The sequence below is a fragment of the Tachysurus fulvidraco genome, chromosome 12 (assembly GCF_022655615.1).
Source record: "Tachysurus fulvidraco isolate hzauxx_2018 chromosome 12, HZAU_PFXX_2.0, whole genome shotgun sequence".
NCBI lineage: Eukaryota > Metazoa > Chordata > Actinopteri > Siluriformes > Bagridae > Tachysurus > Tachysurus fulvidraco.
The window spans coordinates 6,297,328-6,311,076 of NC_062529.1; the positions used below are offsets into that span (position 1 = coordinate 6,297,328).

The window sequence follows — 13,749 nt, forward strand, 5'->3', positions numbered from 1 at the left end:
CTCAGACGTCATGCCCATTAACCACGTCTGAACGTCTGACGCAGACGGCACACAAAAATAGTATTTTTTTGGAACTCATGATCTGGTTGGTTGAATTCTAGAGGATTTCTGGCAAACATGTGTCACGGTTCATTTAGTCGCCCTCCTGGAAACAAAGCCATCATGACACTCTATTTCTCTCAAGGAAGAAGGAAGCAATCATGTTTACAGTATAACAGTGACTTCGGGGATAAGACTTTATGAGGATCAGCTTAACGCTGGATTTTCCAAATTCTTCTGCCATCAGTTTGAAACTCTGGATGCACAGGACTAGATCTTTCTTAGCCGCAGTGCAGTTACAGTTAAATGGTGATAAATCTCCAGAATAAGTCAAAATATTTGAATGAATAAAATCTCATTCAGAGTCTGGAGAATGAAGGGGAAGAAATTTGAATATAGTTCAATTAGGAGGAACAACAAATAATTAAAGAGGCTACATGGATGATCAAATTACTGATCGTGTTCAGCCCTTCGACCACTTTTTTTTTTTAGGTCTTTTTAGGTTTTATCTTATGTTCATAATTTTAGCATAGTCTTGCAATATATTATCAATATTATATTATCAATACAATAATAATAGTAGTAATAGTAATATAGCTTCATGGAATTGTAGGAAAGTGAAGGAAAGGAAAGGAAAGTGAAAGAAAGTGAAGGAAAGGAAAGGAAAGGAAAGGAAAGGAAAGGAAAGGAAAGGAAAAGGAAAAGAAAAGGAAAGGAAACGAAAGGAAAGGAAAGGAAAGGAAAGGAAAGGAAAGGAAAGGAAAGGAAAGGAAAGGAAAGGAAAAGAAAAGGAAAGGAAACGAAAGGAAAGGAAAGGAAAGGAAAGGAAAGGAAAGGAAAGGAAAGGAAAGGAAAGGAAAGGAAAAGAAAAGGAAAGGAAAGGAAAGGAAAGGAAAGGAAAGGAAAAGGAAAGGAAAAGGAACGGAAAGGAAAGGAAAGGAAAGGAAAGGAAAGGAAAGGAAAGGAAAGGAGAGAAAAACATGATGTCAGCAGAAAGGAAATACAATGTTAAAAGTTCTGAAGCTGTTGGTGGTTAAACTGAGCCTGGAAGAGCTCAGACACTGGTTGGAAAGAGCCCATATATCATATATACATTTTCTCTGCTCCCAAGAGCCATGTACAGAAGACTATATTCACTCATCATTGGAAGATTGGCCTTCTTCCATTTTAATTTTTCTATTTCTTTTTTCTTTTTGCCATGAGTCTAAGAATGTCATGGCAGATACGTTATTCCATATAGCGGCAGTATGTTCATCGTATAGGATATTGATAGGGATATTTACACAAAGTGTACAACCCCATTCCCCAAGACAATTGCCCTGGTAAAAAATTGCAATCCGATATTGTGCCATTAACGCATAACATACAATGTACCATTGTGCCAGAAGTTACTGTTAGACTCGTCATGTATTGGAAATGTTTAATGAGGTTTAACCCTGGCTAGCACCCACAGGCAAATAGTCAAAGGTCTATCCAGTAGCTTTGGAGGTTTTTATTAACTCACTTGCTACCACTGCAAAGTCAAATGAGCTCATTTCCCTCCATGAGCTGATGAGTACATCGAAAACTCATTATAGTATTCTGGAAGCCTTACCCCTTTGTGTACTTTCTTTTTAGGTTATTAGCTTCTATTGTCTCAGTGGAATCCTGCACAAGGTCTAATGCTTGCTGTGCAAATGATTCAGAAATGACAAGCACATGTGGAAAATGGACCACTTCCCTATCTAGTAAGCAGATGATATAGATGTGTTCTACAGTCCTTAGAATATAATAATTAACAGATTGACCTTACATCAGCTGGATGAATGAATTTGTCAGACTGAAGGAGATGCATTTGCTATTTGGTAGACTCAGATACCCCTTTTCCACCAAAAAGAACCAAGTGCTGGTTCAGAGCTAGCGCTGGTGCTGGTTCAAAGTTGGTTCCACTGGCGAACCTCCTAACAACCAGTGGTTTGCCTTTCCATTGGTTAGAGAGCCATCACAGAGCCGAGTGTGACGTCACTGTATACATCAACATCAACAATGGCGGAACATCAAAATACATCAACAATGGCAGATGTTGCTTTACTGTTAATGCTCATGGCTTTGTGAACCTACATTGGCATCCAAACGGAGCAAATCCAACGTGTATGTGCAGCTCTGTTTAATTTGTATAAATGGAGGTTGTAATCGAGAAAGTTCATAACATTATTTTATCATTAACACAGAAAAAAGTAGCCTTAGCATGTAGCTAACTACTATCATGTGTGCTAATAACTGATCATATCGCGGTAAAGTAAAAGTGTATTAAACATTAGTATACTTAAGGTACATTATCAAATGCGCTAACAGAAGTCCCGCCCACAGCCCCTGACACAAGCGGTTCTTAAGTCTAGACCAGCAATGTTTTGGTGCTACTTAAGAAACACTTTTCCTGGTGCAGAGCCGGTGCTTTGGCTGTCAAAAAAGAAAGAACTGGTTCTAAATTAGGCTCTGAACCAGCACTCAAACTGCCTCGGTGGAAAAGGGACAAGAGTTACAAGGCCCAAAGGATTTCATTCATTAAACATCATGGATTTCAGACTTACTGAGATGTTCCACTAGAACCATTTGGACCATATAAATATTCTGTAAATCTGTAAAAAACAAATGTAAAGTTTTTAAACTGTTAAGTTGTTTACAGTATATTATAATGTCTTTTTTACTGAATTATTCTGGCAACCACACCTGCTAGATTTTTTTTTATTATTATTATTTTTTTTTAAATGATGTATTAGTTCTTTGAATTTTCTAAAACAGAAATCCAGAGGTCATTTAAATGAGTCATTTATATCAGTGGACAGGATAAAGCAGTTACTTAAGATAAATGAAAGAATTAATGACTAAAGCCCAATATCAAGGAACGATGAGAGCTGAGATGGATGCAGGTGCATTAAAAGACATTTCATATAAAGAGGAGGCAGGTGAAACCAAATCGTGAATCAAAACTGTAAATCAGGAAACAGATGGTTTCTGGTCTGGTGAGCTATAAACCATGATGGCAAGGTAATCCAAAGCATATAAACAAGGTACCAGAATAAGCTTGAGAACTGAAATTGCACAAAAAGTATCATAAGTCTGGGTATTGACAGGCAGGAAGACAATGAACAAAACTTTGCACTTAACAAAGACACACAGGGGTTTAAATATACAAACTAATTAAAGGGTAAAATACAACCAGGAAAGACTAATCAGGAAACATGAGGGAGACAAACAAAGACAGGACATGAATCACACACAGAAGCGCGCACCGTATCTCTGCGGGCTGCACTGATTCTTTGCTCGCAGCGCTCAGCATGAGGGGGAGATTCCTGACATCCAGATTGTACCAGATGCAGTAAGTGTGTCAGACATCATCGCTACATTGCCACACAATGTTTATAACCAACCTCCTTCTCCTTTCTGCATGACAGCAAAAAACGCCCACTTTTTTGTTGGGTCCCATGGTATCCAAGTCCCAATGCACACCTTTGAGGCAAAGTAAGTCTTGCGCGATATATTATGTTTGCAATACCAACCTTCCTGTTGTGATTGTCTTGTTACTGTTGTGCCCTTCCTCAGACAATATATAAGCCAAATTAGCATCTCCATGTTTACCTTGGCCTCAGAAGTGAGTTCCAAGTAGCAAAGCCGATTGCCAAGTCCCTCAGCAGACAGACAGAACTTGCGATTCTCCTTCTGGATGCAGGCCACACACTGCAACACCACCTCATCATCCTGTTAAGAATAACATACACACATTTTTGGTTAAAAACATTAACGAACTTAGGCACCTATAATCGTTTCACGGAAAGTGACAAGAATAAAATGTTGTTGTTTAAGGGGTTGTTTATGGGTTTATACTGTGAGTGGCTTCATGCTCGCTAAAACATTTTCACCAACTATTTCTGGAAATAGGAGAATATTTCTGAAACAGCATTTCCATATAGAAAAGTCAAAGGGAGATTGGACATTCTAATAAAACACCTTTATACTTTGGCTTTGAAACTTGGGGAACCTGGAGCCTTGGAGATGTTCTGATATCGCTCACATTATTTATATGAAGTTTTTGTTGGAGTTGAAAGCAATATTGTTGGAGTTATAAATAAAATAGAATTGAAAAAATTAAAGATGTTCATTTTATATGTGAAGGTGATATCTGATACCGTTTTAATTAATCAATATACTATACACTGATTAGGCATTTGGCAGACAGCTTTATCCAAAAAAATATATATTTGTATCTCATTTAGAAGAAGAAGAAGAAGAAGAAAGGGGGCATAGATGCCTTTATTATCACCACATATACATTACAGCACAGTGGATTTCTTTTCTTCACATGCCCCAACTGAGGAGGTTGGGGTCAGAGTGCAGGGCCAGGTATGGTACAGCACCCCTGGAGCAGGGAGGGTTGAGGGCCTTGTACAAGGGCTAAGCAGTGGCAGCTTGGCTGTGCTGGGCCTTGAACCCCGATCCTCCAATCAACAACCCAGAGCCTTACCCAGTGCCCCACCACTGCCCCTCACAAATGTATACTCTATAACTGTGCAGTTGATGGATAAGGGCCTTGCTCAGGGTCTCAGCAGACAATCCGTGCTCACAACCTTCCAATAACTAGGCCAATGCCATTACCAACTCCCCAATTTTTTGTTGCTCCTGCAGGATATACAGTATGTGTTGAAGTTTTTGATGATTATACACAATATGTTTTATCACACCTAAAAAGATTGTTAAGACTATAAGGCTCGTTAATCCGTGTCCATGCTGCTATATGCCAACCTCAAACAATATGCTAGGTGTCCTATTTGGTGACCACATTTATTTACTGGAAAAAGAAGTAAGAAATACTGCCCTGTCTGTGTGAGGCAACAAAATGTGCTGATCTGGCTGCACAGAAGAGGAGAGTGGTTCACTACAATAAACAAATGCACAATTTTAATCAGAAGCTGGTCTGCAGAAACCAGAGTGCAGCAGGTAGGAAAGGTGTATATTACAGACATGACAGTAACCACTTCAACAGTTAGTTTTAGACTTTAAAAGCGAGAAATAAAAAGGACCAAAACTGTGACCAACTATAAACTAAAATTATAAAAACCTTTCTATTCCTGCATAATTCGTTCTGAGATGCTAGCTCGCTTTGGCTATCAATAATGTACTGTACATGCAAAAAAGTTTTTAGCACTGTAACAGCCAAAACAGCACTTAGTCGTGGTCCCTAACTAATGTCTCTCCATTCAATATTGACCTGATTTTGACAGACTCATAAATAAATAAACAGTGGAGAACAGGATGAGCCATTTCTAACTGTTCATTACTGTGTCGGGTCAAATAGATTTTTCTTTACACTAATCAATGCTTTAGAATTATTATGACTTTTGCCTATTAACAATATCTATTTAGATACAGTTGATGATTTAAAGGTTCATCAAGAAGTCTAAAGTATGTAATTTAGTGAGTCCAGAGAAAATATTCTAGTAGTATTATAGTAAATATTACTATATAGTATTAATATCCTTAATTTCATAATTTGTTTTTTAAATCCTTTGCCCGAATAATTTTGCTTCATTTTATTAAGAAACAACAATCTCACTAGAAAATCTAAATTATTACTGATATGAGAGGAAAGTAAAATGTATATATTTACTATATTTATTCTAAAAATCAGGCCATTGCAAAATGCAGTTCTACTTCAGCTTCTACTTCCTTTACCAGTTGCCGGATTTACTTACAGTTCATTTTGTCTTAGTAACAAAATCAACACCACATGACTGCGGGCCCACTTTCGTCAAGGAGTTGAGGAAGTAGATTAAAAGACACTAAAATAGCATTCTAATTTTGTTTCTTATGTAATTTACTGTTTAATTTGTGATGCTGTGACTGAATTAAGATCGTGCTCAATTCCAGTCAAGTCTGAGAATTCAGTTAACTCAATGCAGGTTAAAAGTCACCATCTACATGCATTATGGCTACTTCATGAGCAAACTTACAATAGTTGTCACTTTGGATATTTATGAAGCAGCATCATGGAGTTCACCAGATTCTCAAGCTGTGGTGATTTTGAGCTATTTTTTTCATCATCGTTTGAAAAACAATAGCAGAATTTTAAGCACTGCTCATCCTCAATAAAGAACAGTATCATCACTACGAGTGGATTCTGAGGTCGTATGTGGTCTGGCAGAGTGCACTATCAGGGTATGTCACAAACCGTCATCATGACTGTGATATGTGGACTCCACTAGTTCCAAAGGAAACTTGTATTCAAGGACATCAATCACTAACCCTTGGTCTATAACTAAGTGATGAACCACCTGGGTTTACATAGTGATATACAGTAGCAAGGACCTTTAGTGTTAACAACAATAGCATGGTAAAAACTTTTACATGAAAAGAATGTACAATATATAAAGAATGTACAAGCAGCACATTTGATCCTCTACTGTACATCATTCCAGTAAGTGACATCTAAACAATGTATTCTATCAGCGTAATTGTATAACCATGTTAGCAAGACACTATTACTACTGTATATGAACAAGTGTATAGAGTGCCTATATAAAAGTAAGCAAACTTATAAAAATAGTTACTTTTTTTGTCATACATCCTCAAATCAAAACATCCTCAAATCAAAAAAAAAATTCCCTTCCAGCTGTATTTACAAATTTTGTCTTGCAACATCAAACTAATGAAAGAGAAAGGCGACAATTACTTTGAAAGTTTAGAAAACTACTATAAAACCAAACAAGTGGAATACAAGGGTTGCAAAAGTCATCAAACCCCTGATTTAATACTTTGTAGAGCCACTCCTCGCTATAATTACAGCTATTAATCTCTTTGGATATGGCTGTATTAGCTTTGCACAAATAGATTGGGGAATATTTGTGCATTCTTCCTTGTAGTATTGCTCTAGTTGAGTCAAAGTGCTGAGTTTATAATAGTATAATCTAATGAGATGATCACTTTATCAAACCAAGTATTTCACTCATTCATTTTTAATAATCCTTCACAATTAAAATGTTATTTTCACTCTGATCATGAGCTTTATAATATGTACATACAACTCAAAAATACATTTATTGTATTTACCAGAGAGTAAGATATGACAAGGTATGATGACTTTCTATAGGCTCTGTAATTGTGTACTGTATGTTTACCTACTATGCTGTTACCTTTTGCTGTTAAATTTATATTTGTAGATTCAGGATGATTAATAGCCAGGATATTTTCTGACTAAAATAACCTCACAGCTGATTATAAGTGACGTTTGCCCTTTTGTTGAAGATATTTCCCTACTGTTAACTTCTAAAAATTTACCTCACAGCCTTTCTAGTTCACACCAAAATACTTCTGCCAAATATAACATTGCTTTTGGACCTGTATTTGATGGAATTTTGATGGTATTTTTTATTATTATTATTTACTGCAAAGTTCAGAGATTTAACACTTTAATTAAAAGGGGATTCTTAGGACAACAAGCCAGACTATCTGTTTCACTCAACCCTGTGACTGAGTAACTTTTGGTCTTGAACCCAAATGTAATAATTCGGTCCTATTTTTTAATAATCTATAAGTTCAATTATAAGTATATCGTTTTACACATCTGTTCATTGACAGTTGATTTTATCCTCACAGAAAAACAAGCAGGAAGACCATCAAGGATATGAAAGAGCCAGAAAGGCAGATTAAATAAGCAGCGAGTCCATGTAGATGGCCATTTCATTAACCGTACAGTAAAATCAGGTTAAGTGGCGATTAACTCTGAAATACTGCTGTTAAATTATTGCTATGAAAAGATGCAGCCTAACTGGATGCTTTTGGCCTTTTGGTTCCTGATGAACTGATTTGTGTAGTTTGAACTGCACAAAAATGCTAAAATGACTCAGAGTATGGTAGGCGTGATTCAGGGAAAATGTTTATTCTTGTGACTCACAACGAGGATGACGTGAGCGTTATCATATGTCTGGTTGAGAACAAACACACACACACACACACACACACACACACACACACACACACACACACACACACACACACACACACACACACACACACAGACCAAGAGACTAATTTGCCCGGAAACTGCACTGCCACAATATATGATTATTAACTCAGACATACTATTTCCCTCAGAGAACAAATGAGTCATGGCTATCAAGTCCAGTACATACGGTGTGTGTTTCTAAGACACACACACACACACACACACACACACACACACACACACACACACACACACACACACACATATATATATATATATATAATACAGAGCTGCAATCATAACACCATCTACCATCCATAACACTCAGAGCCGGTCCTAACCTCACTGGGGCCCTAAGCAAAATTCTGCTAAGTGGCCCTCCTACCTGACCCATGAGCCATGTAAACCATTTGCCACACATTCACACTTGACACCCCACTGCTCCCACTACAAACCTCCCTCCTTTTAAAAAAGTTTGCTCCATCTCTCGGTCAGAGTAAAACAATACAGAATTGAATGAGGTATAAACAAATCTTTATTGAATGGAATATTTTATAATATATACTCTGTATTCAACCATTTTGGAATCTGTAATCTTGCTGTAAGTCTTCGTGTCAGTGATTTTTGTGTCTGGCAGCACTGCACAGCTAATTTAGCTAGTGAGATAGAGACTAGAGACAGAATCACATCAACTTAACTTTACTGTTATTTGCTCTTGCTGACATCAAACTTGAAGAGAACACAAGTTTACCCGATTGCTGTTCTCGCTTTTCACTCTCATTGTGTTTCTTTTGTTCTCTTTTCATGGCCAGATGGATAGCTCTGCTCCATATTGTCATCTATACAGTAAACATTAACATGCACTGTAAAATGAGGCAGGGGGAAGGGGGCCTTGTGTAATTTGCGGGGCCCTACGCAACTTGCGTAATGAACGCATAGGGCCGATCGGCTCTGATTACACTCTTTTACCAAGTCAAGTCAAGAAGCTTTTATTGTCATATCAACCATATATAGCTGTTGCAGTACACAGTGAAACTTTCTCCAGGACCATGGTGCTACATAAAACAAATATAGAGCTAACCACAGCCTCTGTCAGCAATCACTGAGCTCTGAACTACTTCTCTGGCAGTCATGGTGCTGTTTTGACAGTTTATCAAATAGTTAAAAGTGTATGTTTATATAGACAACAATATAATACCAGAATATCCCTCACTGCATACTGTCTCACCCACACAAGTGCAAAAATAATGCTTGTTACTATTACTGCCAAACACCAGTGGAAATCTCCAACAAGAAATAATCCTTAGATGGAGAAACACGGCTTTTCCTATTGTCTATAAAGTAATAAGACAATCTAGTCGGTATTATACCTGCAGCTATACACAAGCAAATGAAGAGTAACCAACTATGACTATCCAACCCACTGTTCTTCCACTAGATAAAATGCCAGTATCATCAAGAGAGCACAAATAAATGCATCTGGGATATAAACAAAATTACAGGGCAATGTTTTTAAAACCCAGGAGCAGTCAGCAGTGCTACTATTTTGGTAAGAAAATTCCAGTAGAGATGCAACTTTCCAATTTATGTAATACTATTCTAAAAACATGTCCGATCCAATCCAAAAACAGTGTAGGGTTTCAAATCAATAACATCCTCAGTATTGATATCTGCAATTGGACGCATACTTTACAATCTGCAAATACACTTTTTCTCTAAAGTATTGTATCCGTAAAGTAATTCACTGTCTAAAGTAAACCCTGTCAGGATATATCTATAAGCATGAGTCTCCTCAGACAGGTCGTGGAGGTGGTGTTACTATCTACTGCTGTCACTTGCTCTGGCAACCGTGTATAGACCCCCAGGGCCCTATGCTGATTTTCTTAGAGAATCTGCAAAAAGAAATTTGAACCTATTGGTTTATTTTGATAAAGTGTTGATTGTAGGAGATTTTAACATTCACGTTGAAAATACAAACGATGCTTTAGGACTTGCATTTATGGACTTTCTAAACTGATTTGTGGTTACACAAATCACTATACCAACTCATTGTCCTAATCATATGCTAGATTTAATAATATCACAGATGTCAGTGATATAGATATCATACCTCAAAGTAGAGACATCACAGACCATTACATCATACTGTGCACACTACCTGTAAAACAGATTAACCTTCTCTCACCATATTATCAAACTATTATTCCCGACCACTAATTACAGATTCACAAATAATCTGCCTGATCTGTCTCAAGTTCTTACTATACCCTTAAACGCAAACGATTTAGATGAAATGACTAACAGCATAGGCACATAAATGTTTATTTGCACAATAGACACTGTTTCCCACATCCGATTAAAGAAGCTTAGAGTAAAAAAAAAAACCTGCACCATGGTATGATAGTCATATTCGCACCCTCAAGAAAGCAACCGTTAACCTCGAGCGAAAGTGGAAGAAAAGTAAGCTAGAGGTTTTTAGAATTGCCTACAAGGACAGCATGTCGAGCTATAGACAGGCTTTAAAAGCTGCTAGGGCTGAGCACTTTGGCAAACTTATAGAAAATAATCAAAACAATCCCAGGTTTTTATTTAGCACAGTGGCTAGTTTATCAAAAATATCAGATACCTGAAAACACTATTACTTCACAGTTCAGTAGTGAGGAATTTATGAGATTCTTTACTGATAAAATTAAAAGTATCAGGAACAAAATAGTTGATGTTCAACCCCTGACAGCATCTCATGATCCAGTCTCAGGACTGGAAGTGTGGGACAGGAAGAGCTAGATCAACATCATGTTTGTTAGCTCCTATTCCAACTAAATTACTGAAAGAAGGGTTACATACAGTTTAGAGCCTCTTCTTAATATTATTAACTCCTCGTTATCTTTAGGTCACGTTCCTAAATCCTTCAAGTTGGCAGCCCCTCTTTAAGAAGTTATTAGGCCCCTCATTAAGACACCTAATTTAGATCCAAAAGAACTATCAAATTACAGACCCATTTTAAACCTTGCATTTATGTCAAAAATATTAGAAATGGTTGTGTCTGTTCAATTGAGCTTCTTCTTGCAGGAGAACAATAGCTTTGAAGAGTTTCAGTCGGGTTTCCAGCCCCATTATAGCACAGAAACAGCACTTGTTAAAGTTACAAATGTTCTTAGCTTCGGACCAAGACTGCATATCACTATTAGTTCTACTTGACCTTATTGCTGTGTTCGACACTATAGATCGCAACATTCTCCTAGATCGCTTACAAAATTACACATGTATTCACACAGGGACAGGCATTAAGATGGTTTAGATCCTACCTGTCTGATCAATATAATGTTGTAGCAGTAAATAAAGAATCCTCCAATTTATTGCCAGTTAATTATGGGGTCCCTCAAGGACCAGTCTTAGGACCTCTGCTTTTCTTAATATACATTATTATAAGGCATGGAATTAGTTTTTATTGTTATGCTGACGATGCCCAGTTATACATCTCATCATTACGAGATGAAATATCTAAATTGTCTAAATTATCCAGGTGCATTGAAGATATAAAAGACTGGATGACCCGTAATTTTCTGTCGTTAAATTTTGTTAAAATAGAAATATTACTTATCGGCTCAAAACCCAGTACACAGTAGTTCTCACACTTCAACTTCTATTTAGAGGGATGTACTGTAACTGCTATCTCGACAGTGAAAGACCTGGGTGTTATATTAGACAGCAACTTGTCTTTTGAGAATCATATCGCCCATATTACAAAAACAGCCTTCTTCCACCTTAAGAAATATTGCCAAGCTAAGAAACATCCTATCTGTATCTGATGCTGAGAAGCTAATTCATGCATTCATGACCACTAGACTGAACTATTGTAATGCGTGTTTGTAAATACTAGGTGGTTGTCCTGCATCTTCAATAAATAGGCTACAGTTAGTCCAAAATGCAGCTGCCAGAGTTCTCAACAGAACAAGAAAGTATGACCATATAACCCCAATTTTATCATCTCTACACTGGCTACTTGTTAAGTTACTTATGTACAAGTATCTAAATGGTTTAACTTCCACGTATCTAACCAGTCTGTCTGAGATCACAAAACCCAGGACTTCTGGTAGTTCTCAGAAAATCTAAGTCTACTAAAGGTGGTAGGGCGTTTTTGTATTTAGTTCCCAAAATTTTCCTGATAGTGTTTGGGGCTCAGACACACTTTCCTAGATCAGATGTAGATTAAAACTCTTCAGTCAGGCGTACACATAATACTGTACTTCCCATAATCTTGTGCTCTATTTGTGCTCTATCTATTATTCCATTTGTGTTACGTGTAATGAAGTATTCAGACATTCTTAGAGGAGATGCCAAATTCATGTGGTCTTTGAGGACAACAACCTCCTAATCAATACACAATTGCCAAACTGTATATTTATAATCACACCCTCCAGTATCACCCAAATGAGGATGGGTTCCTCTTCCATGCAAGGGAGTTTTTCCTTCCCAAAGTCACCTCAGTCACATCAAGTTTGCTCACTGGGGATAAATACAAATACATTTAAATATAAGTCTAATATTAATCTTGAATGTTTGTATTATATTAATATTTGTATAATATACATTTTTTTGTATTATGTTTCTTATGTTCTGTAAAGCTGCTTTGACACCATGTCCATTGTTAAAAGCGCTACACAAATAAATTCGAATTGAATTAAATTGAATTGAATATAACAGTATTTACTATTAAAATTTATCCTGGTCTTTATTAAGCTGAGCATAAAATATCAAGAAATACTGCTACTAAGGATGTATTCATCACAGAGATGGGCTACATTGAACCTATGTAAATCGCATTACTTTATAATTGGCCTGGACAACTTAATCCATCCTCAGCGAAGATCCAAGCCAGCCAGAGATGACCAAGGCTAACAGTACCATGCATCTCAAGTAATTAGATCATTAATGCCATTAATGTCAAATCATTTTCATTACTCACTTCTTACTGATATCTATAGTTTCTTTGGAGAACTGAAAGCCAACAGCAATAGTAGCGATGTTTAACAAAGAACTGTATTAAATCCAGTGCCATTGCCTGACAGTTTGAACAACATTGAAACTAAAGTTATGTGATCTAAGTACACACAGAAAACCTTCGACTCTAAAAAGTATGATGCTATTAATTAATTAATACTGTAAGTATTCATTTTGTCTGATACTGTTGTTAACCTGAACTTAATGAAATTATTTTCTGACCAGGAGTGCAAATAAGTTAAATAAAGTAAAGTATTACCCGTAGAAGTAAAGTGCAAGGTAATGAAAAACTGTAGCAGTTACTGTAAGCTCTGTAAATTGTGCACTAAAAATTATAGTTCAGAAGGATGACCTATGAGGGAAGAAAGCTATTCCTAAGATGACTGGGACAAGTACCGGCTCCCGTAGCGCTTCCCTGAAGGGAGGGGGAAACGGTCCATAACTGGAATAAGAGGAGTCTTTGATGATGCCCCTGACCTTCCACATGCAACGTCCATTGTGGATTTCTGTAATTGCACGGAGCTGGACAGGTACAATATGTTTAGCAATTTTTACTACTCGTTGGAGAGTCTGTCTTAGAAATTGTGGTATTGGCATACAACACTGAGATGCAGTTTGTCAGAATGCTCTCAATTTTACAGCACTAAAAAAAATCAGCAGTATTTGTGCAGATACAGTAGATAAGCCTTCTCCAGTCTTCTTAAGAAAAACGGAACCCTATGTCTTCTTAA

The 13,749-nt window shown here is 37.0% G+C and overlaps 1 protein-coding gene across 12 annotated transcripts in view; it reads right to left on the reverse strand.

The window, feature by feature from the left end:
- Window positions 1-13,749, reverse strand: part of LOC113660277 (ryanodine receptor 3) — a 170,686-nt gene that overhangs the window by 132,854 nt on the left and 24,083 nt on the right. For all 12 annotated transcript variants that reach the window (XM_047821329.1, XM_047821332.1, XM_047821334.1 and 9 more), the window contains exon 2: window positions 3,658-3,777. In XM_047821329.1, coding sequence (XP_047677285.1) covers window positions 3,658-3,777 — 120 coding nt within the window. The remainder of the gene's footprint in view (window positions 1-3,657; window positions 3,778-13,749) is intronic.